The 26,389-nt window shown below is 50.7% G+C and overlaps 2 protein-coding genes and 2 non-coding genes across 12 annotated transcripts; 1 reads left to right on the top strand and 3 right to left on the bottom strand.

Annotated features, from left to right (window-relative positions):
* The first annotated feature begins 100 nt into the window (after nucleotides 1-100).
* Nucleotides 101-19,657, top strand: STRC (stereocilin). Of its 6 annotated transcripts, none has more exons than XM_055098361.1 (30): nucleotides 101-238; nucleotides 353-455; nucleotides 758-1,543; nucleotides 1,632-1,656; nucleotides 2,423-3,680; nucleotides 4,637-4,699; nucleotides 4,801-4,917; nucleotides 5,060-5,226; nucleotides 5,875-6,061; nucleotides 6,200-6,315; nucleotides 6,610-6,742; nucleotides 7,093-7,275; nucleotides 7,580-7,618; nucleotides 7,802-7,969; nucleotides 8,125-8,190; nucleotides 8,670-8,795; nucleotides 9,774-9,832; nucleotides 10,914-11,037; nucleotides 11,142-11,254; nucleotides 13,719-13,854; nucleotides 14,270-14,466; nucleotides 14,665-14,755; nucleotides 14,964-15,120; nucleotides 15,705-15,874; nucleotides 17,577-17,732; nucleotides 18,109-18,251; nucleotides 18,441-18,589; nucleotides 18,832-18,929; nucleotides 19,018-19,165; nucleotides 19,365-19,657. In XM_055098361.1, the coding sequence occupies exons 2-30, from the start codon at nucleotides 401-403 to the stop codon at nucleotides 19,451-19,453; spliced, it is 5,319 nt and encodes a 1,772-aa protein (XP_054954336.1). In that variant the 5' UTR covers nucleotides 101-238; nucleotides 353-400; the 3' UTR covers nucleotides 19,454-19,657. The 6 variants fall into 6 exon arrangements, with proteins under 6 accessions (XP_054954336.1, XP_063452674.1, XP_063452677.1 ...); XM_063596604.1 differs by having other exon boundaries at nucleotides 5,800-6,061; XM_063596607.1 differs by lacking the exon at nucleotides 19,365-19,657 and having other exon boundaries at nucleotides 5,800-6,061; nucleotides 18,832-18,933; nucleotides 19,018-19,160.
* Nucleotides 5,328-5,431, bottom strand: LOC112438756 (small nucleolar RNA U13). The gene has a single exon (XR_003027117.1). It is a non-coding gene; the product is annotated as a small nucleolar RNA U13 (small nucleolar RNA).
* LOC117976014 (creatine kinase U-type, mitochondrial-like) lies at nucleotides 16,076-26,168 on the bottom strand. Of its 4 annotated transcripts, XM_034938655.3 has the most exons (10): nucleotides 25,850-26,168; nucleotides 24,754-25,076; nucleotides 23,951-24,149; nucleotides 23,652-23,747; nucleotides 23,044-23,265; nucleotides 22,829-22,914; nucleotides 22,590-22,713; nucleotides 20,797-20,931; nucleotides 20,173-20,298; nucleotides 19,719-19,968 (listed from the first exon to the last, which is right to left on the bottom strand). In XM_034938655.3, the coding sequence occupies exons 2-10, from the start codon at nucleotides 24,900-24,902 to the stop codon at nucleotides 19,852-19,854; spliced, it is 1,254 nt and encodes a 417-aa protein (XP_034794546.1). In that variant the 5' UTR covers nucleotides 24,903-25,076; nucleotides 25,850-26,168; the 3' UTR covers nucleotides 19,719-19,851. The 4 variants fall into 4 exon arrangements, with proteins under 4 accessions (XP_054954342.1, XP_034794546.1, XP_063452679.1 ...); XM_055098367.2 differs by lacking the exons at nucleotides 19,719-19,968; nucleotides 25,850-26,168 and adding an exon at nucleotides 16,076-16,282 and having other exon boundaries at nucleotides 24,754-25,220; XM_063596609.1 differs by lacking the exon at nucleotides 25,850-26,168 and having other exon boundaries at nucleotides 24,754-25,202.
* On the bottom strand, nucleotides 16,468-16,573 carry LOC117976142 (U6 spliceosomal RNA). The gene has a single exon (XR_004666734.1). It is a non-coding gene; the product is annotated as a U6 spliceosomal RNA (small nuclear RNA).
* Nucleotides 26,169-26,389: the final 221 nt, after the last annotated feature.

Genomic DNA, 26,389 nt, shown 5'->3' with positions numbered 1-26,389 from the left:
GCTTCTTAGCTCCTTCATATCCTCTTTGTTTTCTTTGCTTCTGCAGAACCCCAGATTACACCCCTGGTCTCCAGTTCTCCATCTCCATGTCTGCCTGTTCCTTTCTGCATCACTGGCTCCTAACTCAAGCAATCTCCTTGGGTTTCTCTGAGGGGCCCCTGGGATCCCCTATCATTAGTCCCTCTCACAGAAGCATACCCTTCTCCAGAGCTAAAGGATCAGATATTCAGCGGCTCAGGTAACAAACCTGCTGTCAGGTTACACATATTGTTTCCTGAAAGACCACACTACAGTGTCAGTGGAGCCTCAGGTTGCCTGCAGTGCCCTGCCCTCACCTGGCTATCCCACACAGGTGAGAATAACCAGAACTCACCTCCGGTACCAGTGTTCACCTGGAAACATGGCTCTGAGCCTCTGGCCCCTGCTGCTGCTGCTGCTGCTGCTGTCCTTTGCAGGTGAGAAGAACAGTGAGCAGAACTGGGGATGAGGAGGAGGGTGGCTGGAAAAAGACTTTAAGAATATGGAGGTGAACCTGTTAGATAGAAGGACAAAGGAGAGAGGCAGAGACTTGTGCAAAAGGGGAAAATGAGGGTTAAGAAAAGCAGGCCAAGACTTACTGTAGGCCAGTGAAAGGGGTTCAGCTCACCATCCCCTCACCTCATCTTTAGATCCAGGTAGGGAACTGTGCTCAGGGGCAGGGTTGAGTTTGGGCTCTGTGTTCCTCTCCTTCAGTGACCTCTGGTTTCTCTCCTTACAGTGACTCTGGCCCCTACTGGGCCTCATTCCCTGGACCCTGGTCTCTCCTTCCTGAAGTCATTGCTCTCCACTCTGGACCAGGCTCCCCAGGGCTCCCTGAGCCGCTCACGGTTCTCTACATTCCTGGCCAACATTTCTTCTTCCTTTGAGCCTGGGAGAATGGGGGAAGGACCAGTAGGAGAGCCCCCACCTCTCCAGCCGCCTGCTCTCCGGCTCCATGATTTTCTAGTGACACTGAGAGGTAGCCCAGACTGGGAGCCAATGCTAGGGCTGCTAGGGGATATGCTGGCACTGCTAGGACAGGAGCAGACTCCCCGAGATTTCCTGGTGCACCAGGCAGGGGTGCTGGGTGGACTTGTGGAGGTGCTGCTGGGAGCCTTAGTTCCTGGGGGCCCCCCTACCCCAACTCGGCCCCCGTGCACCCGTGATGGGCCGTCTGACTGTGTCCTGGCTGCTGACTGGTTGCCTTCTCTGCTGCTGTTGTTAGAGGGCACACGCTGGCAAGCTCTGGTGCAGGTGCAGCCCAGTGTGGACCCCACCAATGCCACAGGCCTCGATGGGAGGGAGGCAGCTCCTCACTTTTTGCAGGGTCTGTTGGGTTTGCTTACCCCAACAGGGGAGCTAGGCTCCAAGGAGGCTCTTTGGGGCGGTCTGCTACGCACAGTGGGGGCCCCCCTCTATGCTGCCTTTCAGGAGGGGCTGCTCCGTGTCACTCACTCCCTGCAGGATGAGGTCTTCTCCATTTTGGGGCAGCCAGAGCCTGATACCAATGGGCAGTGCCAGGGAGGTGAGTGTGGCCAGGGCTGGGACTGGGATGTGGCAGGGCAAGGAAAGTGAAATTGGGGTAGTATTCTTCCTTACTCTTTCCCTCCTAGGTAACCTTCAACAGCTGCTCTTATGGTAAGTAACAGGAGACCAGTTCTGAGGGATTGGGCCTGGAAAATCTGGAGGTGAAGAGCTGAAGACCTCAGCCTCTAGAGAGGAAAACTGATGGGAGGAGTGTAGTTTAGTGGTTTTGGGGTGTGACTGTCTGGGTTGGTGTCCCAGCTCCACCTCTTCCTAGCCATATGACCTTGAGCAGGTTACATAGTCTTTCTATACCTCAGTTTCCCCATTTATAAAATGAGAATGATAATATTAGTTACCACAGAGTTGTTGCACCCGATTAAATGAGTTGATACTGTGTATGCAAACGAGTTAAAACCGTGCTGGCACATAGCGCTTAATAATGTTAGCTAGTAAAGATGGGATTTGGAAAATAAGGACACAGCTGGATTCCTCTACCCGCTTACTACTTCAGTACAACAATGCCAGACAGTAGTTAGACATATTGAGTTGCTGAGCAGATTTCCTAACATGAGGCCCGCTGAGGGTTGTGTTTAAGCTATCTAAAAGCATACGAAGAAAGGAGACAGAAGGGGTCCAGGTGGACAGAAAGAATTCCAACTGGGGCTTCTCCTAGTGATTTTGGACCTTGGCAGGGCAGCTTTGTCTTTTTTGCCCCGTTGCAGCATTTCAACCAGTAACGCCTAAACTCTCAGGGACCTCGCTTGTAGAAAAGCCTATGCTTGCCATGCCCCTTGAGGGCTCTGAGTCAGGGTCAGAATCTTCAGCTGGAGGAAATGTGAACTGACCAGATCCTGCCTGCTCCTCCCTCTGCACCCAGGGGCGTCCGGCACAACCTTTCCTGGGATGTCCAGGCGCTGGGCTTTCTGTCTGGATCACCACCCCCACCCCCTGCCCTCCTTCACTGCCTGAGCACGGGCGTGCCTCTGCCCAGAGCTTCTCAGCCATCAGCCCACATCAGCCCACGCCAACGGCGAGCCATCACTGTGGAGGCCCTCTGTGAGAACCACTTAGGCCCAGCACCACCGTACAGCATTTCCAACTTCTCCATCCACTTGCTCTGCCAGCACACCAAGCCTGCCACTCCACAGCCCCATCCCAGCACCACTGCCATCTGCCAGACAGCTGTGTGGTATGCAGTGTCCTGGGCACCAGGTGCCCAAGGCTGGCTACAGGCCTGCCATGACCAGTTTCCTGATGAGTTTTTGGATGCGATCTGCAGTAACCTCTCCTTTTCAGCCCTGTCTGGCTCCAACCGCCGCCTGGTGAAGCGGCTCTGTGCTGGCCTGCTCCCACCCCCTACCAGCTGCCCTGAAGGCCTGCCCCCTGTTCCCCTCACCCCAGACATCTTTTGGGGCTGCTTCTTGGAGAATGAGACTCTGTGGGCTGAGCGACTGTGTGGGGAGGCAAGTCTACAGGCTGTGCCCCCCAGCAACCAGGCTTGGGTCCAGCATGTGTGCCAGGGCCCCACCCCAGATGTCACTGCCTCCCCACCATGCCACATTGGACCCTGTGGGGAACGCTGCCCGGATGGGGGCAGCTTCCTGGTGATGGTCTGTGCCAATGACACCATGTATGAGGTCCTGGTGCCCTTCTGGCCTTGGCTAGCAGGCCAATGCAGGATAAGTCGTGGGGGCAATGACACTTGCTTCCTAGAAGGGCTGCTGGGCCCCCTTCTGCCCTCTCTGCCACCACTGGGACCATCCCCACTCTGTCTGACCCCTGGCCCCTTCCTCCTTGGCATGCTATCCCAGTTGCCACGCTGTCAGTCCTCTGTCCCAGCCCTTGCTCACCCCACACGCCTACACTATCTCCTCCGCCTGCTGACCTTCCTCTTGGGTCCAGGGGCTGGGGGCGCTGAGGCCCAGGGGATGCTGGGTCGGGCCCTACTGCTCTCCAGTCTCCCAGACAACTGCTCCTTCTGGGATGCCTTTCGCCCAGAGGGCCGGCGCAGTGTGCTACGGACGATTGGGGAATACCTGGAACAAGATGAGGAGCAGCCAACCCCATCAGGCTTTGAACCCACTGTCAACCCCAGCTCTGGTGTAAGCAAGATGGAGCTGCTGGCCTGCTTTAGTGTGAGTGCTCTGCCAGAGGGAAAGCTCCTAGAACAGTGAGAAGGCCCTCCTGGGGAATTCCTCAAATACTCAGAGGCAGTAGTGTGGGGTAGTAGTTGAAGCACACAGCTCTAGAGTCAGACAGGCTTGGATTCATATCTTGGTTCTGTGACCAGCCTTGAATGAGTTATTTAACTTCTCTGAGCAATATTTTTCTCGTCTCATTTATAAACTAGGGATGATAATGGTATATGAGATAATACATGCTGTGGGCTTAGCACAGTGCATGATACACAAACGTGCAATAAATATTACCTTGTTATTCTTTTGGGCTCTTTGACTCTCTCACTTTCTGCACCAGAAAGAAAAAGGATCAAGTTAGAGGACTCTAAATTTTTCCCCTAGAGAGTGAGAATTGGAGGCTGGCAGAATACAGGAAGATAAGGCAGGAATGAGAAAGATTCAGGGACACTACCAATCAGAAGACTTTGGTTCTAGGTTCAACTGTGCCGCAAATTAGTGTGATCTTAGGCAAGCAATTTCATTTAGTTTTTCTGGGCTTCAGTTTTTAGTCTGTAGAATGGAGGGGTGAGAATATGTTAAACACCATAATTAATTCACTGAGTGCCTATTATATGCAAGGCACTTTGCTAGGTTCTGTAGGATATATAAAGATTTCTTACTCCATGTTGGGGCCACCTTTTTCAAACCCTGGGCCCAGTAAAATGGAATTAGATAGTCTCATAGTATTTGGTTCAGGTCTACAAGTATTAATTGAGCCAACTATGGACCTGGCATGGGAGAGGGTACAAGAGAAATTAGAGATATGATCCTGGACCTGAAAGCGCTTAATATCTGAAGAATCACACTTGAGATAAAGGACAAGCATCCCAGCAAGTGGAGTTTGAATGCCTGGGGGAGCTGCAGGAAAGACAGAGAAGACAGCTCTGTTGGCATATTGTCTTTCTTCCCACCAGCCTGTGCTGTGGGATCTGCTCCAGAGGGAAAAGAGTGTTTGGGCCCTGCAGATTCTAGTGCAGGTAACAGGTGGAGGGCACATGGGTGGGCTGGGTGACAGCCATGGCTGGAGGTCCCTGCCCCGTGAGGTGAGGCCATACCCACCATGACCTCCTATTCGCAGGCGTACCTGCATATGCCCCCAGAAAACCTCCAGCAGCTGGTGCTTTCAGCAGAGAGGGAGGCTGCACAGGGCTTCCTGACACTCATGCTGCAGGGGAAGCTGCAGGGGAAGCTGCAGGTGAGCACTGAGAAAGGGGAGCAAGGGCACCTGGAGCCTAGTGTTCAGAGGGCTTGCTTTAGTGGGAGGAGGAACTCCAGAGAGGAAATGGCAGGGATACTGAGCATCTCCAGAGGCAGAATCCATTCTTGTGCCCCTACAGGTACCACCATCCGAGGAGCAGGCCCTGGGTCGCCTGACAGCCCTGCTGCTCCAGCGGTACCCACGCCTCACCTCCCAGCTCTTCATTGACCTGTCACCACTCATCCCTTTCTTGGCTGTCTCTGACCTGATGCGCTTCCCACCATCCCTGTTAGCCAACGACAGTGTGTAAGGTTCTTGCACTACTCCTCCTGCTCCTGTCACGGTCAGGCCAACCCCATCCACCTGGAGCAGCCCCTTCCGGAGCTCCTCTCTGTTTTTTTCTTTCATGCCAGATAGGTAATGTGCCAACATCGCAACAAGGTTTGAGAGAGGCACATCTCACGCCTGAGTGTGAAAACCCAATCATTATGCTAATGAACTACAAAAGGATCAGAGAGCTCCTCTCTATTAAAACCAGGGAGAGGCTGGGCATGGTGGCTCACGCCTGTAATCCCAGCACTTTGGGAGCCCGAGGCAGGCGGATCACTAGGTCCGCCTAGTGAGTTCGAGACCAGCCTGGCCAATATGGTGAAACCCCGTCTCTATTAAACTACAAAAATTAGCCAGGCATGGTGGTGGGCGCTTGTAGTCCCAGTTACTCTGGAGGCTGAGGCAGGAGGATAGCTTGAACCTGGGAGGCAGAGGTTGCAGTGAGCCAAGATCGTGCCACTGCACTGCAGCCTGGGTGACAGAGCGAGACTCCGTCTTAAAAAAAACAAAACAAAACAAAAAAACAGGGAGAGTCTCCTTCCTATCTAGACAGCAGGGCTACAGAGGGTCAGAGGAAAACAGTTTGGAGGAAGACAAAGGGTTAAGACCCATGACTCCTCGCAGCCTGGCTGCCATCCGGGATTACAGCCCAGGAATGAGGCCTGAACAGAAGGAGGCTCTGGCAAAGCGACTGCTGGCCCCTGAACTGTTTGGGGAAGTGCCTGCCTGGCCCCAGGAGCTGCTGTGGGCAGTGCTGCCCCTGCTCCCCCACCTCCCTCTGGAGAACTTTCTGCAGCTCAGCCCTCACCAGGTATGAGAATCATCTTCTTTACTTGACTGGCCCATCTTCTGCTAGTGGGGACAAAGAGTCAATGGCATGTCTCTCAGTGGCCCCTCCCTGCAAGAACCCTATAGTGACCCCAGTGCGAGCTAACCTTCCCCATCTCAGATCCAGGCCCTGGAGGATAGCTGGCCAGCAGCAGGTCTGGGGCCAGGGCATGCCCGCCATGTGCTGCGCAGCCTGGTAAACCAGAGTGTCCAGGATGGTGAGGAGCAGGTACGCAGGTGAGTTGTTGTGGGATCAGTAACCAAGGCAAGAGTGGAAGAGGTAGAGAGAGGAAGGCACAGCTGTCATGCTGGGTCGGTGTTCTAGGAAGAAAGGGGCAAGAGAGTAGGCAGTGGCCTCAGGCAGCGGCCTCAGGCAGCATAGAGTTCCAGGAGAGAGGTCTATAGATGGTGCCCCTGTGTAGTGGTGTAGTGTCAGAGTGCCCAGTGTATGTACCCATACCATCTACTGCCAGGCCTGCCTTAGTGCTAGTCTTGCGGACCACACAAAGGTCAGCTTCATGCCCTCCTCAGGCTTGGGCCCCTCGCCTGTTTCCTGAGCCCTGAAGAGCTGCAGAGCCTAGTGCCCCTGAGTGATCCAACGGGGCCAGTAGAACGGGGGCTGCTGGAATGTGCAGCCAATGGGACCCTCAGCCCAGAAGGACGGGTGAGCCCCTCAGCACAAGCCTACAGGACTTTAGGCTTCCCCTGGGTCTGTGTGGATGGCTTTCCCATTGTCAACTTGAGCACAGTGGTGCCAGCCCCCATCCCACTTTTGCAACCTCCATTCCTTACTCCATGGCCATTCTTACCTGTTACCACCTCTTCCTGGCCCTTTTCTATCTGGTCTGTAGCACCCCAAACATACCCTTTGCCATTTTGAACCTAATCTACTCCAGTGCAATCCCTAGTTCCAAACCCTAGCCCAGGCCCTGGGAAATTCAGATGTGGGATTAGAGAGGAAGTTCAAGGTTCATCTGTCTTTTCTCTCCAGTCCTAAACCTTCTTTGGTTACAGGTGGCATATGAACTTCTGGGTGTGTTGCGCTCATCTGGAGGAGCGGTGCTGAGCCCCCGGGAGCTGCGGGTCTGGGCCCCTCTCTTCCCTCAGCTGGGCCTCCGCTTCCTGCAGGAGCTATCAGAGCCCCAGCTTAGAGCCATGCTTCCTGTCCTGCAGGGAACTAGTGTTACACCTGCTCAGGTTTGCCTGTCTCACTCCCTGGCATGTACCCTCCATCCCCGCTTGAGCCCCAGTCAAGAGAATCCCATTCAGGGATAAAAGCAGCCCCTCCTTTCCCTGGGTGAACAGTAGAGGTAAACTCTGTCTGCAGGAGGACGCCTTCATTCCCTTTCCTCAGATCAAGAAGGGACCTGAGTCACTGAGGATGGTTACTGGGGATGGTTAAGAGGCAGCGGGAAGTTTTGGAGGGTTTGCTTTAGGAACCCACTTAGGACCTGGCTGCTGGGTCCTGAGAGCTGTTGTTTTCGGTCCCATCCCAACACAGGCTGTCCTGCTGCTTGGACGGCTCCTTCCTAGGCACGATGTGAGTAGCAGCAACTTCTCAGCCTCCCACCAGAGGTCTCTATCCCCTTTTGCCCTGGCTCCTGCATCTGCCCCTCCTCTCTCTCTGCTCCCCTCATAATTACTGCCTTGCTGCATTGTGATTGTTGTCTTCCCCACCACCCTTCTCTTCTTCTTCAGGCCTCTTGTCTCTCTTGCTCTTTAGCTATCCCTGGAGGAACTCTGCTCCTTGCACCTTCTGCTACCAGGCCTCAGCCCCCAGACACTCCAGGCCATCCCTAGGCGAGTCCTGGTCGGGGCTTGTTCCTGCCTGGCCCCTGAACTGTCACGCCTCTCAGCCTGCCAGACCGCAGCACTGCTGCAGACCTTTCGGGTATGAGAGTGGCAAGGAGGATGAGATAATCAGGGATACCGGCTCTTTCTGGTTGGGAGGAAGGCATCTTCCCTGAGGCCAGGGAAGGCCTTTCATACCTCCCCACTTACACACACACACACACACACACACACGCACAACCAATTCTCATGCAGGTTAAAGATGGTGTTAAAAATATGGGTACAACAGGTGCTGGTCCAGCTGTGTGTATCCCTGGTCAGGTAAGTGTGAGATCTCCCAACTGAGCTCCTCTCCCCATTCTGGGGCAGTTTCATATGGCTGGTGCTACCTCCCACACTACCCTGCAGTGGCCCTGAGAGTTCTGGTTAGCTCTGTGCCCATTAGCAGCCCTCCCCAGTGCCAGATGCAGGACAGCATGATCCACTCACATTGTCCTAGACTAATGTCAAAGCTAAGGGCCTGAGAAATCTTCCAGGCCACCCACCCTGCTTTCAGATGAAAGGACCAAGGCTGGGAGAAGCTAAGGGACTTTGTTTGCCTGGTGCCTAACTAGCAGCAACACTTGACCACAGCAGCCTGCAGTGTGAGGCTCTTAGGCATTGATTGCTACAGTAGCAAATGCCATTCCACTTCTGTCCTAGCTTTGGTCCCTTTCCGCCCCCATGGTTCCTTTTCTCTGAGTGCTAAGTACAGACTCTCTCACATATCACTACACTGCTATACCCATCACCGCCAGCAGCCTATTCCCACCACCTGGCCAGACTGCCTGCTTCCCCTGCTCCCATTAAAGCTGCTACAACTGGATTCCTCGGCTCTTCTGGCAAATCGAAGACGCTACTGGGAGCTGCCCTGGTCTGAGCAGCAGGTAATTCTCCCCACTTAATTTCAGAACTTCCTCCCTCAATGTAGTCTACCTTCTTTACCTATCCCTTAGCCCTATTTGGCCAGCTTATCCCTAGTATCCTTTATTTGATTGTTTGAGATACAGTCTCACTCTGTTGCCCAGGCTGCAGTGCAGTGGCATGATCAGAGTTCTCTGTAACCTCAAACTCCTGAGCTCAGGCAATCTTTCTGCCTCAGCCTCCTGAATAGCTAGGACAACAGGTGGTTACCACCATGCCTGGCTAATTTTTAAATTTTTTTTTTGTTTTTTGAGATGAAGTCTTGCTCTGTCACCCAGGCTGGAGTACAGTGGCACAAGCTTGGCTCACTGCAACCTCTGTCTCCCGGGTTCAAGCGATTCTCCTGCCTCAGCCTCCCGAGTAGCTGGGACTACAGGCACTCCCCACAATGCCCGGCTAATTTTTTTTTTTTTTTTTTTTTTAGTAGAGACAAGGTTTCACCATATTGGCCAGGCTGGTCTCGAACTGCTGACCTTGTGATCTGCCTGCCTCTCAAAGTGCTGGGATTACAGGTGTGAGCCACCATGCCCGGCCAATTTTTAAATTTGTTGTAGAGACAGACAATACAAAAATGTGGACACTATGTGGAGACACTATGTTGAGGTACTATGCTGTCCAGATTGGTCTTGAACTCCTGGCCTCAAGCAATCCTCCTGCCTTGGCCTCCCAAAGTGCTGGGATTACAGACCTGAGCCACTGCACCCAGCACCCTAGTATCCCTTATAATGTGACTTGCTTTTCTTTTTCTTTCTCCTTCCCTTTTCTTTCATTTCTTTCTCACTCTCGAGAGAAGAGTGGGCATCTGGGAGAGTGGGAGGCTGGTGGGTCCCACAGAGTGAAGAGGCAGGACTGGGTCCAAGGCAGTCCTGCCTTTCCACTCTAGGGGGTATCCTTGGACAGTGTCTCTTCTGGGAAGGGGCTCGTCTTTGTTTCTCTTGTAGGCACAGTTTCTCTGGAAGAAGATGCAAGTACCCACCAACCTGACCCTCAGGAATCTGCAGTGAGTAACTTGTGTTGAGCAGTGCGCTGAATTCGACCAACATTTTTTTGAGTGCTTACTATGTGCCAGGCACCATGTGATATGGAATGGGGGATATAGGGATGAATGATGCATAGTCCCTGCCTCGTGGACGTTCTCCTAGCACCTCCCTTTGCCCTCCTGTCCTTCCACAGTGCCATGCCTATCCTGACTAGAGCCAAAGGAGTCAGAAAACCTGGATTCAGGTTCCAGTCCTGTCACCTACTTGTGCTCTTGGGCAAGTCATTTAACGTCCCTGTGTCAGTTTTCCCTTCTTTAAATGAGAATTACAATGGCACCAGCCTCATAGGTAGTTACTGTGAAGATTAAATGAGGTAGGTCATGTAAGATATTTAACACAGTGCTTGGTCCATTGTAAAGTCCCAGTAGTCATTTGCTACTGTTAGTTTACTTCAGGATGACTTCAGAGGCACTGGCCAAGCAAGAATAAATAGGAATAAGAAGGTATCACTTTACTTACACCCACATTAGAAGAACAATGGGCTTCAGAATCTTTTTTTTTTTTTTTTTTTTTTTTTTTTGAGACAGTCTTGCTCTGTTGCCCAGGCTGGAGTGCAGTGGCGCGATTTCGGCTCACTGCAACCTCTGCCTCCCAGGTTCAAACAATTCTCCTGTCTCAGCCTCTGGAGTAGCTGGGATTACAGGAATGTGCCACCATACCCAGCTAATTTTTGTGTTTTTAGTAGAGATGGGGTTTCACCATTTTGGCCAGGCTGGTCTCAAACTCCTGACCTCAGGTGATCCACCCGCCTCAGCCTCCCAAGGGCTTCAGAATCTAAGACATGGCTCTAGTTTCAGTTTACCACATTTCTAGCAGAATGATGTTGGGAATGTCACCTGACCTCCATAAATCCTTATTTTCTCCTCTGATAAACAGCAGTGATGTTATGGGGAGCTGATGAGAATATCTATGTAAAAACATTTCTCAAACCATAAATTGCCGTGGATGAACATCTGTACTTGTTTTGAGAGTACTGATATCAAGGAGCAAACAGGCTGTTGTATGTGTTGAATGAGCCTCTCCCCACTCACACACCCACAGGGCTCTGGGCACCCTGGCAGGAGGCATGTCCTGTGAGTTTCTGCAGCAGATCAACTCCATGGTAGACTTCCTTGAAGTGGTGCACATGATCTATCAGCTGCCCACTAGAGTTCGAGGGAGCCTGGTGAGAGGGGGTGCCTGGACTTTAGTGGGAGCAGGGAGGCTGGGACCCTAGGTATAGAACCCAGCTCCTATGTTCTGCTCTGGCCTCACCCTGCTTCCCTACAGAGGGCCTGTATCTGGGCAGAGCTACAGCGGAGGACGGCAATGCCAGAACCAGAATGGACAACTGTAGGGCCAGAACTGAACGGGCTGGATAGCAAGCTACTCCTGGACTTACCGTAAGTACTGCAGCTAGAGATATTGGCCCCTCAGAAAGCTCAATCTGGGGTGAAGATCTGCCCTTAGGGAATGCCCTAGAGGAGGCAGTTTTTCTGTCTGGTAGTTCCCTGACATAATTTATAGCCCAAAGCAGAGGATTTTATTCAAAGTTGCTCTATGTATTGACTGGTTCCCAGAATATGCTCCAGCACGGGGCAGCTGAGGGTGGCAACACTGTATTGAAGCCTGCCAAGTAATCTTACAATAACCTAGTCCACATTAATTGAGATTGAGACAGAGCATCTGAAGTGAGGGAGGCAATGCTCCAATTCTGCCCCAGAGGATTGTAGTTTGCTCAGGGCACTGTGTTCTTAGTGCGTTCAGAGGAGTAGATCGAGAGAAAAATATATGAAAAATGTGATAAATGCCTTCAAATACCTGAGGGGCTATCAAGTAGAAATTAGATTGTCATATTTATGAGTGGCCCCATTGGGCAAGACTAAGAGTAGTTAACGGAGATCAGATTTTTACATAGTATAAGAAAAACTAAGGTAGTGAGTTCCTGGTCCTTGGAGCTGTTCGAGCCTAAGCCAGATGGCCCCATGGCAGGAATGTTGTCGAGCACGTTCATATACAGGTTGTGGGAAGAAAAGGCTATAGGAACCCAAGGCTCCTCCCTTCCCACAGAGAAATTTATTAGTATCTTACTCATATGCTGCTTTTCTCATTTTACCCCTACCACCACCCCCTTGCCATCCGCACTGTAAGTCAGAATAGGAAAATGCTGGTGTTACAGTCTTCCTGGGGAATATGGAGCTGAAGTGGAGTAAAAGCAGTTGACTTCATTCTTACTTTTTTCTTTTTCTTTTTTTTTTTTTTTTGAGACAGAGTTTTGCTGTGTCACCAAGGCTGGAGTGCAGTGACGTGATCTCGGCTCACTGCAACCTCCATCTTCCAGGTTCAAGCAATTCTCCTGCCTCAGTCTCCCGAGTAGCTGGGACTGTAGGTGTGCACCACCATGCCAGGCTAATTTTTGTATTTGTTGTAGGGACGAGCTTTCACCATGTTGGCCAGGCTGGTCTTGAACTCCTGGCTTCAAGTGATCTGCCCACCTTGGCTTCCCAACATTCTTACATTTTTATAGGCCTTTCCACAGATTTCAGCTCTTGTATGACTTAGCCCAGGTCCAGAACTGGTAATCCTAGGTAGGGTACAGGTTATCACCTCTGATTTCTGGGTAAAAGGGATTTATTTATTTATTTGTTTATTTATTTATATTTTTGAGACAGAGTCTCGCTCTGTCACCCAGGCTGGAGTGCAATGGTGCCATCTCGGCTCACTGCAACCTCTACCTCTGGGGTTCAAGCAATTCTCCTGCCTCAGCCTCCTGAGTAGCTGGGATTACAGGCGCATGCCACCACACCCGGCTAATTTTTGCATTTTTAATAGAGACGGGGTTTCACCATGTTGCTCAGGGTGGTCTCGAATTTCTGACCCTGTGATCTGCCTGCCTCGGCCTCCCAAAGTGCTGGGATTACAGGCATGAGCCACTGCGTCCGGCCTGTTTTTACTTTTTTTTAATGCCATTCTGATCTGTTTAAATATGTGGGTTCTGTGAGATAATTTAGAATCCCAAGGTTACAGATGAGGTGAAAGATCCTAGACCATGCATCAAAAAACTTGAGTTTCTCATTTGTGAAAGAAGGATAAGAGAAACACCTATTTTGTCTGGGTGCAGTGGCTCACGCCTATAATCCCAGCATTTTGGGAGGCCAAGGTGGGTGGATCACGGAGGTCAGGTGTTCAAGACCAGACTGGCCAACATGGCAAAACACCATCTCTACTAAAAATATAAAAGTTAGCTGGGCGTGGTGGCACGTGCATGTAATTCCAGCTATTCAGGAGGCTGAGTCATGAGAATTGCTTGAACCTGGGAGGTGCGGGTTGCAGTGAACTGAGATCGCAGCACCACTGTGCTCCAGCCTGAGTGATGGAGTGAGGCCAGGTCTTGTTATAGGATCAAATGAGATAACACCTGAAAGAACTTTGTAAATTGTATAGCACATACAAACAAGAAGGGAGCTCTTCACAAGCAGAGGAAGGGTGGTCCTGTGGAAAAAAACGGGAATTGGGAGTGAGAGACCTCAACATTTGATCTCTGTGAACCTCAGTTTTTTAATCTATAAAATGGGGAAATGTTAATAGTACTTGATATTTGGAGCTTTTGAGTCCATTAGATCAGGTAGGATTGTTCGTTATTTTTTTTTTTTTTAGGAAGACTAGAAATATGTTGCTCCCTTTTTCTCCCCCACTCAAGCTTGATGGTGGGAATTGGCCCTGGAGCTGTTTACTATCAGTTCCTGTCCAGCTTCAGTAAATTTGGTCTGGGGTTACAACTTAGCTGGGGACTGTGGGGTTTTGTGGTCCCTTCTCGACTTGGCCCAGCTCCACCTGAATCCTGTTGTTGTCAAATTGCTGTAATAGGATCCAGTTGATGGACAGACTATCCAATGAATCCATTATGTTGGTGGTGGAGCTGGTGCAAAGAGCTCCAGAGCAGCTGCTGGCACTGACCCCACTCCACCAGGCAGCCCTGGCAGAGAGGGCACTACAAAACCTGGTAAGAGTCCACCCTACCAGACTCAGATTTGCTGCCCTGGGCAATTCTTGCTCCTCAGACAATGCTCTCTGACTGTCCCCCAACCCTCTACTTCTTGCTTTCTTGCTGCCAAACAGGTTCCTGTCTACAAGGCCTGGCCCGTTTTGCCTCTGGGTTCTGTTCCTTGATAATATGCTTCATGTTACTTGTCCATACCTCTTGGAGTCCGAGAAATCTCTTGGAGTCCACCTCTCAGTCTTTCTGCCTGCTCCTATCTGGGCTCATTGCTTAAGAAAGTGAACAAAGGTAGTGAGCATCATAGGGTGCTGAGCTGGGAGCAGGAGGGAGGGAAGGTCAGGGGGCTTGGTGTCTTGATCAAAGTGTCTGGTATTCTGAGTCAGAAGTGCATTGTCCAAGTTCTGATGCTCTTCTCCAGGCTCCAAAGGAGACTCCAGTTTCAGGGGAAGTGCTGGAGACCTTAGGCCCTTTGGTTGGATTCCTGGGGACAGAGAGCACACGACAGATCCCCCTACAGATCCTGCTGTCCCATCTCAGTCAGCTGCAAGGCTTCTGCCTAGGAGAGACATTTGCCACAGAGCTGGGATGGCTGCTATTGCAGGAGTCTGTTCTTGGGTATGGACCTTCGAGAACTTCAGATTCTAACTCATTCTATACCCAGTCCCTCAACCACCATCATCAGTGGCAGCCTGTTCCATATTCTTAAGGTCCCCTGGAGCCCTGTGTCCGAAATCCTAGCATGTCCTCTTTTCCCCTTCCTTTTCCTCACAGTTCCCTCAGCTCCCCAGCCCCCGATTTTCTTCCTGTCCCCAGGAAACCAGAGTTGTGGAGCCAGGATGAAGTAGAGCAAGCTGGACGCCTAGTATTCACTCTGTCTACTGAGGCAATTTCCTTGATCCCCAGGGTGAGATGAAGGAAGAAGGGAAGGGAGTAAATGCATAGAGGGGACTGGTGAGCTGGTTATGGGGACCCATGGCCAAAGAGGGCAAAGGATATGAAGCCTAGATCTGGGGGGATACTGCAAAACAGAGACAGGACTTTGGACTTATAGCTATAGCAGCAGGCCCTGATCTGTCCAGATCTCTCCACTCTCCTTCTACCTTCTCATGCAGGAGGCCTTGGGTCCAGAGACCCTGGAGCGGCTTCTAGAAAAGCAGCAGAGTTGGGAGCAGAGCAGAGTTGGACAGCTGTGTAGGGGGCCACAGCTTGCTGCCAAGAAAGCAGCCCTGGTAGCAGGGGTGGTGCGACCAGCTGCTGAGGATCTTCCAGGTGAAACTACCCAAATACTTATATGTCCAGCAGGATGTATAGGGAGTATCAAACGGTCTGGGTTCTACATGTGCTCTTCCCTGGGACTGGGTTTTCTAATTTATAAAGCAAAGAGTTTAGAGGGATGATCTTCAAGCCTCTTGTAGTTCTAGAATTCTGTAGTTCTGGGAGTTTGTAAACTATCAAGTTTTCTTTTAGCCCAGAACTTCCATTTTCCTGCTCTCTCGTGTCTGCTCTAGACTCAGCTCTAGCTTGGCTAAGTGTGGAGCTCTCTGCTGGGGAGATCCCTAGAAGCTTTGAAGGAGACATTGTGAGGCTGGAGAACTGGGTTCAAATTCAGTGCTACCATTAAATCCCTGAATAACATCCTCAGTCTTCCATCTATAAAAGTCTTGGCATCTCCAATCACTTCTTGTTCTATTATCTCCTAAGCCCTATACATATTACTCTGTAATACTCCTTTGATCCCTATTTCTCACAGTGCTCCATCCTCCAAAGGTTGGAAGACTCATTCTATCTACAGATATCTCTCTGGGCATATTTTATTACTACGCTGACCTCCTGGCCCTGCCTTCCCCCTTCAGAACCTGTGCCAAATTGTGCAGATGTACGAGGGACATTCCCAGCAGCCTGGTCTGCAACCCAGATTGCAGAGATGGAGCTCTCAGACTTTGAGGACTGCCTGACATTATTTGCAGGAGACCCAGGACTTGGGCCTGAGGAACTGCGGGCAGCCATGGGCAAAGCAAAACAGGTTAGGGATGGAGAGCCAACTGGGGTTGGCCATGAGGAAGCTATTTGGGTGTGATGTAGGACACAAAGAGAATGGAGAGTTGGATGAGAGGTGGGGGAAGCAAGAGATAGAAGAGTTAGAAGATTTGGGTCACAAGTAGGAGGTGAAGGGAGATAAATATTGAGGAAAGAGAGCTAGTATAATGAATAGAGGCACGAAAGCAGTGGTTACCAAATTTTAATGCATATCACGATCATCAAGGGAACAGATTTTTTTCTTTATTTTTTTTTCTTTCTTAAAAAAATAATGGCATGCTTCGGCTGGGTGCAGCGGCTCACGCCTGTAATCCCAGAACTTTGGGAGGCCGAGGCGGGCAGATCACGAGGTCAGGAGATCAAGACCATCCTGTCTAACACGGTGAAACACGGTCTGTACTAAAAATACAAAAAAGTTAGCCGGGCATAGTGGTGCACACTTGTTGTCCCAGCTACTTGGGAGGCTGAGGCAGGAGAATGGCGTGAACCTGGGAGGCGGAGCTTGCAGTGAGCCGAGGTCAAGCCAATGCACTCCATCCTGGGTGACAGAGCAAGACTCCATCTCAAAAAAAAAAAAAAAAAAAAAAGGCATGCTTCATCAATTTGCGTGTTATCCTTGCACAGGCGCCATGCAAATCTCTGTATCATTCCAATTTTTTGGGGTATGTGCTGCTGAACTGAGCATGGGAACAGTGCCAGTGCCAGATTACCATGCTTCACTGACTTAATAAAAACCTTTGGGGAGGCTGGGCGCAGTGACTCATGCCTGTAATTACAGCACTTTGGGAGGCGGAGGCAGGTGGATTGCTTGAGCCCAGGAGTTAGAGACCAGACTGGGCAACATGGTGAAACCCTGTCTCTACTAAAAATAGAAAAAACATTAGCTGGGTGTGGCGGCACATGCCTGTAATCCCAGCTACTCAGGAGGCTGGGGTAGGAGAATCCCATGAGTGCAGGAGGTGGAGGGTGCAATGTGCCAAGATCGCACCACTGCCCTCCAACCTGGGTGTCAGAGCAAGACCCTGTCTCATAAATTAAAAAATAAGCCTCTGGGGGAAAGAGTCTAGACATCTGCATCTCCTTTTTTTTTTTTTTTTTTTTTTTTTTTTTTTTTTTGAGACAGAGTCTCACTCTGTCACCCAGCATCCAGGCTGGAGTGCAGTGGTGTGATCTTGGCTCACTGTAACCTCTACATCCTGGGTTCAAACGATCCTCCTGCCTCAGCCTCTCAAGTAGCTGGGACTACAGGTGCACCACACCTGGCTAATTTTTGTATCTTTGGTAGAGATGGGGTTTCACTATGTTGCCCAGGATGGTCTTGAACTCCTGGGCTCAAGCATTCCTTCCACCTCAGCCTCCCAAAGTGCTGGGATTACAGCTGTTAGCCACTGTGCTGGGCCCCAGGCATCTGTGTTTTAATAAGCGTCTCTGTGTCTGATGCACATAAAAGTGTGGAACTCATGGACTAGAGTTAGTTTGCTCTTCTTTTCCACTGATTGTGATGTCTTTCAAAACACCTTAGAGGAACTGTAAGGCAACGGTCTCATTTTATAGTGGAGGAAACTAAAGAAAAGGCAAGTGATTTACCTAGAGTTATACAGCTAAGGGCAGAGGCAAGACTTAAAACCCAGCAGTCTGACTCCCAATCCACTGCTTTTCCACTCACATTGTTCCTGTCTTTCTCCTAGTTGTGGGGTCCCCCCCGGCGATTTCGTCCTGAGCAGATCCTGCAGCTCGGTAGGCTCTTAATAGGTCTAGGAGATCGGGAACTACAGGAGCTGATCCTAGTGGACTGGGGAGTGCTGAGCACCCTGGGGCAGATAGATGGCTGGAGCTCCACTCAGGTAACACTTTTCCTCCTCCCTACGGCTTCCCAAACACCCATCCCACAGACCCAGCCCTATAGATCATCTAAAGCCCGAGGAATTTTTTTCCTGTGACCCTACCTGGTCCTTCTTTCTATCTTTTCTTGATACCCCATACTAGTGACCTTCAGGACTCTGATTTATTCACTCTGAGGCCCTGGACACATAATACTGTCTCCTACCTCTTTTCCTGGAGGCTTCCTCTTTTTCTAACCTTTTCTGAGTCCTCAGCCTTCCCCATGACTCCTTAGGTCTTAATAGTAACAGAATATAACCCGGTAACACCTACCACTTCCCTGTCCATTAATTCTCCATAACTTTCCTCCTTCCCCTCTTCTCCCACCCCCCACCCCAGCTCCGCATTGTGGTCTCCAGTTTCCTACGGCAGAGTGGTCGGCATGTGAGCCACCTGGACTTCGTTCATCTGACAGCGCTGGGTTATACTCTCTGTGGACTGCGGCCAGAGGAGCTCCAGCACATCAGCAGTTGGGAGTTTAGGTCATTTGTGAAGGGGCTGAGGGTGGTGGTGCTGAGGTAAAGGTGGACTTACTGGGGAAAGGAGGATCATGAAGTTATAGTCCCATGGAGGAAGGGAACTCATTTGAAGCCATCTCTTCCTTTGTCTCATGACCACAGCCCCTTTCACTGAAGCCGAATTCTTCTTCCTTCCTTCCTACTGTTCTACAGCCAAGCGGCTCTCTTCCTCGGCACCCTGCATCTCCAGTGCTCTGAGGAACAACTGGAGGTTCTGGCCCACCTACTTGTACTGCCTGGTGGGTTTGGCCCAATCAGTAACTGGGGGCCTGAGATCTTCACTGAAATTGGCACCATAGCAGGTGGGGAGCTGGGCCACTGCTGGTGCAAGTTGGTTTGGTTTCTATACCATGGGTGGACTGGATGGAAGACTGCCCTGCAATTCTTCAGGTGTGGGCCTGAGAGGGTGTTTAAATAAGGGGCTAGAGACATATTGGGGAAGGTCTATGATAGGGCACTTTGGGAGTAGTTAGAGAAGGTCTATAGGTTTGAAGAGAGGGAAGGTCAGTCTAAGACAATGTTTGGATGCCACTTGCTTCAACAGCTGGGATCCCAGACCTGGCTCTTTCAGCACTGCTGCGGGGACAGATCCAGGGTGTTACTCCTCTTGCCATTTCTGTCATCCCTCCTCCTAAATTTGCTGTAGGTATTAATGGACTGGGGTGACCACAGGAGAGCCAGGGCCCAATGGGGACTACATGCATGCACTGATTCCTACCCCTGCCCTCAGGTGGTGTTTAGTCCCATCCAACTATCTAGTCTCACCAGTGCTCAGGCTATGGCTGTCACTCCTGAGCAAATGGCCTTTCTGAGTCCTGAGCAGCGACGAGCAGTTGGATGGGCCCAACATGAGGGGAAGGAGAGCCCAGAACAGCAAGGTGAGTTCCCAGCTGCACAGCTTGATCCTCCATCTCCTGACCCAGAATCAAACCCCTAATTTGGTGCTGTCTGGCTCTTAGAGTGCACCCAGGGAGATCCCTGGAGTGAAGGAGTCTACAGGCAGAGCGCTAATTTCCAAGTATCAATGCTCCTGGAGAGCTGAGTTGTGATATTACTCCCATTCCCTGTCTATTATAGGTCGAAGTACAGCCTGGGGCCTCCAGGACTGGTCACGACCTTCCTGGTCCCTGGTATTGACTATCAGCTTCCTTGGCCACCTGCTATGAGCCTGTCTCTACAGTAGAAGGAGATTGTGGGGAGAGAAATCTTAAGTCATAATGAATAAAGTGCAAACAGAAGTGCATCCTGATTATTTTCAGAAGCTGATGAGGAATATGGGTAAAATGTTAATGCTTTCCACCCACCTGAGAATCAGTGTTCCTGGGTTGCCATATCTGGAGTCTCTTTCCATCATAAATAATCCCACTGCCTCTTTTCATTTCCTGAAGGCTGCTCCCTCCTCACCCCACCATTAGAAGTAACACAGACAGCTGCAGCATAGCAAGGAGTCTTTACTAGGATGGAGGCAGGGGATGCGGGGGCAGATCCAGAGCAAGTAGAATGGGCCATCATTAGAATGAGCAGAACTCCTGGGAATCTTGAGTCATCAGCTGGCGATGGGGAGTTAATGCTTGGTGTGGATGACAGGTGTGGGGATGCGGATATCCTGGCCTCTCTCCAGACGCCGTTCACAATCAATCAAATAGTTTACTCCATTGATGACCAGTTGCACCAGCTCCACCTAAGGGACACTAATCTTTGATCTGCTTCCTACAGTCTGAGTTTTTCTTTAGCACTGACTGACTTGCCTGCTCATTTCCAATTGCCTCCCCACTCAACCTGAATTTCATTTCAGATTATGTTACATCCCGGAGGCTCACTCACTGCCATATTTCGGCCCTCGCAGACCTATACCTCTCCTCATCCTAATCCCTTAGGATCTCACCTCTGATTTGCCTAGTCGGTCCAAATTAGAAATATCAAAGACACCGCCTGTGGCAGCAGTGTCCACTCCTCCAGTACCACGCTTTTGGAGTCTTAGGTTCTCCAGGATCTTTGGGAAGCGGCTATCCTAGAGAGGAGATAGGGATTGGGAGCAGGGTCAATAAAGGCAGAGACTAGTCCTACCTGAAAGAGCCCTGAACCTGCTCAGAGCTCTGTCTCCTGAACTTTTCTTTCCTTTTTTCTTTTTTCTTTTTTATTTTTTTTTAGACAGTGTCTCTCTCTGTCACCCAGGCTGGAGTGATCACAGCTCACTGAAGCCTCGACTTCCCAGGCTTAAGTGATCCTCTCACCTCAGCCTCCACTACACCCAGCTAACTTTTGTATTTGTAGTTGAGATGGGGTTTCATCAGGTTGCCCAGGCTGGTCTTGAACTCCTGGGCTCAAGTGATCTGCCTGCCTTGGCCTCCCAAGTGTTGGGATTAGAGGCATGAGCCACTGTGCCTGGCCTGTCCCCTGACCCTTTAGCCACAACATGTTTGGCTCCTTTCCAAAGGGTCCACTCCCTCCCCATCCACAACCCACCCTTCCTTACTCACACCCCTCTGTAACCCCACAACTCCTTTACTTTGCTTAGCAGGGGCAGTTTGATGTGCACTCCTGCCCGAAGTCCAGTGCCCAGGTTAGATGGACAGGTCAAGATGTATCCCAAACGCTCATTCCACATGAACTCCCAGCCACGTTCTTGGATAAGTCTCTCCACCTGAGTCCACAAAGGTTTTGTTAATGAAAAATCAGGGATATTTCATTAACCCTGGACCCTCCCTTAGCTAGACCCACAAGAACACTAGAAATTTGTCTAGAATAGAAACTTGGCTGTGAATGAATGACATTGGTCTTTTTTTAAATGAAAAAGGTTTGTTATTGTTTTCATGCATGCATGATGCAAGATTATGATGTGCATAATAATGAGATTGTGAAAAAATATCTTATGTGGAAGAAGAAAACTCGAAGGAGTGGTGTATTAAGGATGATCTAGGGAAATGAACAGAGGTGGTAAACTGAACTGAGAGATGACTGATTATTCAATGAGTTCTGCATGCATCGATTATCTTTGCTTTGCTAATGAGCCTAGAGCTTGGAAGGGTCCCTTCAGACAGAAGATGAAGGTGTAAGCTTTGCCAGGAAGAGGTAAGATAACATTCTGTTAGCTGTGAACGGAGCACCTGTGTGAATGCAGAGAAAGATGAAAACAGAGCAGAAAAGCCAGATTCATAGGAATAGGGGGCGGGGGGAAGGCGTTTGGCTTCACTTAACCATGTAGTCATGAAGATGACTATTAGAGTTCAAGAGACAAGGGATCTAGCAGAATGATGGTCACAAAGACCACTACCCAACATGAGTAAAGGGATCCTCTTTATAGTTCAGAAGGAACCATGCCATAGGGGATATCTTACATGCTGAACATGGGGGGAAACCCTTCCATCTAGAATAATATTGCAGCTAACACTTTAACACTTATTAAGCACTTACTGTGGACCAAGTACTTTACCTGTATTTCACTTAATCCCCACAACAACCTAAAATGTAGAAAATCTCATTATCCCAATTTTACAGATGAGGAAACTGAGGCATATAATTTAAAGGTACTTCCCTACCACTCATAGTCAGAATATGTTATCTATTACTTGCCAAAAATAGTAGAAACTTCTCAGAATCTAAAAGAGGAGCTCTTTTTCTTTGCAAACCTAAAATAGAACTGTATGTTTGAGAACATACAGTAAGAATTGAATTGAGTTTATGGGGATTTCTAATGTAGACTTGAATACGGAGACCCAATCCATGTAGGATTGATGATTCAGTTCAACCTCTCATCTAGAGCCACATATTCTAGAACTCGAACCATTCTATCCTCCACCTTCCCCAGTCTCTCTCCGAACTCTCAACTTAAAGCCTAGACCCGATACTTTAACAAGAATGATAGAATCCAGAGTCAAGGCCTACCTTGGCTCAGAACTGGGTGGTTATATTAGAGTCATGAACACAGCAACCTCTCCCCGCCAACATCAATCTAAGCTCGAATGTTTTCCTTATCTGCACACCTCACCATCCCACTGCACACATCCCAGGCACTGACGTGCCATCTCAGTTATTCCTTCTTTGCACTCTCTGTCAACTGCCTTGTCCACTTCCTAAGATTCCTGACACTCTTTCTTTTCCTAATCTTAGTGTGACCACATGTCCTGGTTTTCCCAGTATGGTCCCAGCTGGTTTACACCTTTAGTCCTGGAGTGAGTCCTAGATAGTCCTTTTTACTATAAGACATGTCCTGGGTTGGTTGGTAAATTACATAATCTATTTATGCTACTCTTTGGTTTTCCTTATGTCCTCCCACCTAGCTCCCCTACACGGTTCTCTAACCTCTTTGAGGCCTCGGCAGAATCTTTCAAACACTCTCTTCATGTTGCCACCCTTCTCCATGGAGATCACCCGTGTATGGTCCTCCTCATTCACCCAGATCAGAAAGCTCTTCTCATTGTTGTGCCTGAGGGCCAGAGAGGGACAGTGATCAAGAGGCAAAGCAACAATTAGGAGAGATGGAGGGAAAAAAGGCATTTATGTGGCCATGAAGACAAAAGAGGTAATGAGCAGCTTCATACCAAATTCCACGAGCATCTGGCCAGTCCCGAGCCATTCCTGCTGCAGTCAGCAATGGGGACACAGGCTTATCAAACAGAAAGTGATCCTGGGAAGAGTAATGGGATTTGGGTTAAGAATCTTCATGGTGGCCCCTGGGCCTTTCAGAGCCCATGTCTCATCTGGCCCAGCCTTCCCCATCTGCTCCCACCAGCCAGCACCCTCTTAAGGCCCTCACATCAATAAGCTGCTGCTGTTCAGCCTCTGTCATCTCACTGAGCCTATAGTAACGTCCAGCCAGGTCACCCTTCAGGCCACTCAGTGCATCCACCACAACACGTTCCACCTCTCGTCGCTCTGCTCGAGTGCAAGCTGGAGGCAGACTCAGTCCTCGGATGCTTCGGCCAGTTCTGACTCTAGAGGACAATACATACCTCTCATCAAAGTAGCCAGAATGGATCTGGGAGATAAGGGAAATGAATGTAAGTCACAGAAACACGGTGGGAACTGAGGGCCCCTGGGAAAGGAGAGACCTTCCTTAGGCATTAGAGGACTCTTTGTGCATTCTTCCTGTGTGCATTGGAAGAAGAGGCCCTTTGGGAAAGCACTGGAATTGAAGGGGGCATTGCAGACCCGTCCCCAAACCACCCACCTTGGGCCATGGTCATTCTTATCTATCCTCCCATCTCCATATATGCTGCCCCTTAAGATATGATTCTTTCCTTACATTAAGATTAAAAGCTCAGCTGTATAATGACCATGAGTCAGGAAATAAGGTGAAGGGGTTGGAGATACAGAGTGTTGTACACAGGCAATGCAAATCAGAAGTGGGATATTTGAACTCACTTTACTGGCATCCAGATCCGTGGTGTGCTTCATTGTCCGGGGGTCATATCCATTGTGTCGCTCTTGGATCACAGGGTCAAACAGGTCAGCAAATACCTAAGGGGAGTTAAGAGGGAGAGATGGTTAAGGAGAGGGAATTCCTCCCCAGACTTCAATTGTGCATTGATTTCACTGGTTCAGAAAACTTAAGTATGGGGGGCTCAGAGTCTTGGGGGAAAGAGAGAGGTCTTTAGGGGAAAGGAGCTGGGATTACTGGGAAGATGAGTTGGATCATCAGGGAGACTCTGGGGACCCCCTACCTCATAGGTCTCCTCATCTCCAGCCACCATGCCCACAGTCTTGATGAAGGGGTGGCCAGGGTTGTCCACGCCAGTCTGGATACACTGATCTAGCGTCCAACCAGTGGGTGTGGTCTTGTCGCAGAGCCGTGCATAGACTGCTGGGGTCAGGTGACTGGCCATGCAGTTGTTGTGCTTTCGGAGGTCTGGGTACTCAGCGCTGGGGAGGGGGTACCCAGTAACCATGGAGGGAGGGCACAGACGCCTAGACCTAGTGCAGTTACCTGGGAGCTGTCCAGTTGGCCATGTCTGGCTTTGCTCCGCGGGAGGAGGGGGAATTAGAAAGAGGCTAAACCTTGGTAATCTCTTTAGGGACTTTCAGAGTCTATGCTTTCCTAATAGTTCTAGTTGCCTCTGGCTGGCCAGCTCAGTTTCTTCAGATCTGCTCAGTTCTTTTCTCCCATGACACAACACTACGGATGGAGGAGGGGAAAAGCCTAAGGAGAGGAATTGAGGAAATGAGGGAAGGAGATGGAGGGGAGCGAAAAGGATAGTTCCTGGCTTTACAATTAGGGATTTGGGCAGCGAGTGCAGCTAGAACTCGTAGGGCCAGAGCTGGTCTTGGCAGGTCCCCAGGAATGTTCTTGCTTTATGGTTTTGGCCCCCACCCCCACCCCACTGAGTTCTGCAGACTGCACAGCCCTCCAGCTCCAGGGCCTTCGTGATTATAGCCCTTCTCTGTTGCCCGGATTCTCATTTCTACCCGCACCTTCGTTCCCATCACCTCCTGCCCCCGCCTCCTCCCGCGCCTCAGGCACTGTTACCTCGGGGGATACAGCCTCCGTCGTTCACTGGCCGCTCGTACAGGTTCCGGTCGGAGCAGAAACCCAGCGGCTAGAGACCCCGCTCCGGCCAAAGCCAGGAGCCTGAGTCCCGGGCGGGCGGACAGCAGACGGGAGAAGGGACCAGCCATGGCTTGAGGTCTGGCTACGGGATCCTGGAGTAGGCGCTGGCGCAAGGTAAGATCCGGAACAGGGAGGGAGGATGCAACCGGATAGACCGAGGGCCGGAGCTAGGTCCGAGGCTGCAGCCGAAATGGGGGTCGGATTGGAGGCTGGAGCCGGAATGGGAGCCGGTGCCAATCAGACTGCAGGAGAGGCGCAATGAGCTAGTGGCAGGCGGGCGGGCGGAGTAGAGAGAGGCCCCAGCCGCAGTCTCCAGGGGTGGGGCTCCCCCAGGCCCCGCCTTCCCGCCTGCCACCGCGCTAGGTGCGCGAGGGCAGGGGTGGGCAGCACCCGCCAGGTAATTAGCGGGACCTGATACTCGCGCGTCTAAAGCCGGGGATGTAGCCCCCTCCCGCCCCCGGGATGTGGCCGCCCAGATTTCAGCACCAAGTGGAGGACAGCACCCACGTGGACTAGCTGAACCCAACACCCTTCCCCCACACCCCTCGGTTTAAGCTGAAACTCGATCCGTCTACCCTGTGGGTGTGCAAGGGTGACATTGCCCAACCTTTCCTCTGCTTTCGGCCTGCCCCAGCCACCTCTTCGGTCTCCCGGGGGCAGCCGCGGGGAAACCGCGGAATAAACACAGATACCAGAGGAGGATATGGAGAAAGCACAGGGTTAGAGGCAGGCACTGGGAAAGACACCCACTGGCTCAAGGTCACCTTTTCCTTAGAACCAGGAAGAGGAGCAAGGTGCTTCCTTGCCACCTCTGTGCACGCCTTACAAAGTTGAGAAAGGACTCCCTGGGAGGAACCAAGGAAATATTAATTCTTATGCCATCTGTGCTGTGTCCTCCACCTCCATTCTGCACCCAAGTCTGAAGCCCTGTTATTTCCTGCCTCTGCTTCTGATGATCCCCCACTTTTTGTTTTCCTTTTGTCTCTCCCACTTTCCTCCACGTCCCCTACCTCACCTTTGATCTTTTACTTCTCTGCGTCTTTTCCAGGCTCAGATGTGTTTGCTGCTCACAGGATGCCCTCTGCGTTTTCTCAGCAAGCTTGCCCACCTGTTGGTGGTGCTGGGTGTGGGGGTGGGCAGGGAATCGTTAGTTTCCTCCTCCTCCTCTCCCTTGGCTTCTCTCTCCGTAGTTCCTAGTTCCTGTGCTGGAGGAGAAGGTAAAGTGAGGTGAAGGGTGTGGCGAGATGACTGGGTGTGGGACTGGAACAGGCAGGCACAGGTCTCCAGACACCAATTGTGTTTCCTCTCTTGTCTCCCTAATGCTGTTTAATCCAGAGAGTAAAGGCGAGTGGTGTACAAGGGCATGAGGTCGTCAGGGAATCTCTGCCTTCCTAGTGGTCCACTCTCCTGCTCTCTCTCCCTGTGAAACGCATATTCAGATTTGAGAGGGCTTTGTTTCCCAGCTCCAGGTATGACTTGACCTTTGTCCTGGTAGCAAGGAGAATGAATGCTAGAGTTGAAATAGAGATGAGGGGCTTCAGCGTGGTGGGTCAGT

This window comes from Pan paniscus, chromosome 16, assembly GCF_029289425.2.
Source record: "Pan paniscus chromosome 16, NHGRI_mPanPan1-v2.0_pri, whole genome shotgun sequence".
NCBI lineage: Eukaryota > Metazoa > Chordata > Mammalia > Primates > Hominidae > Pan > Pan paniscus.
This window is presented reverse-complemented; position numbering and strand designations above follow the sequence as displayed.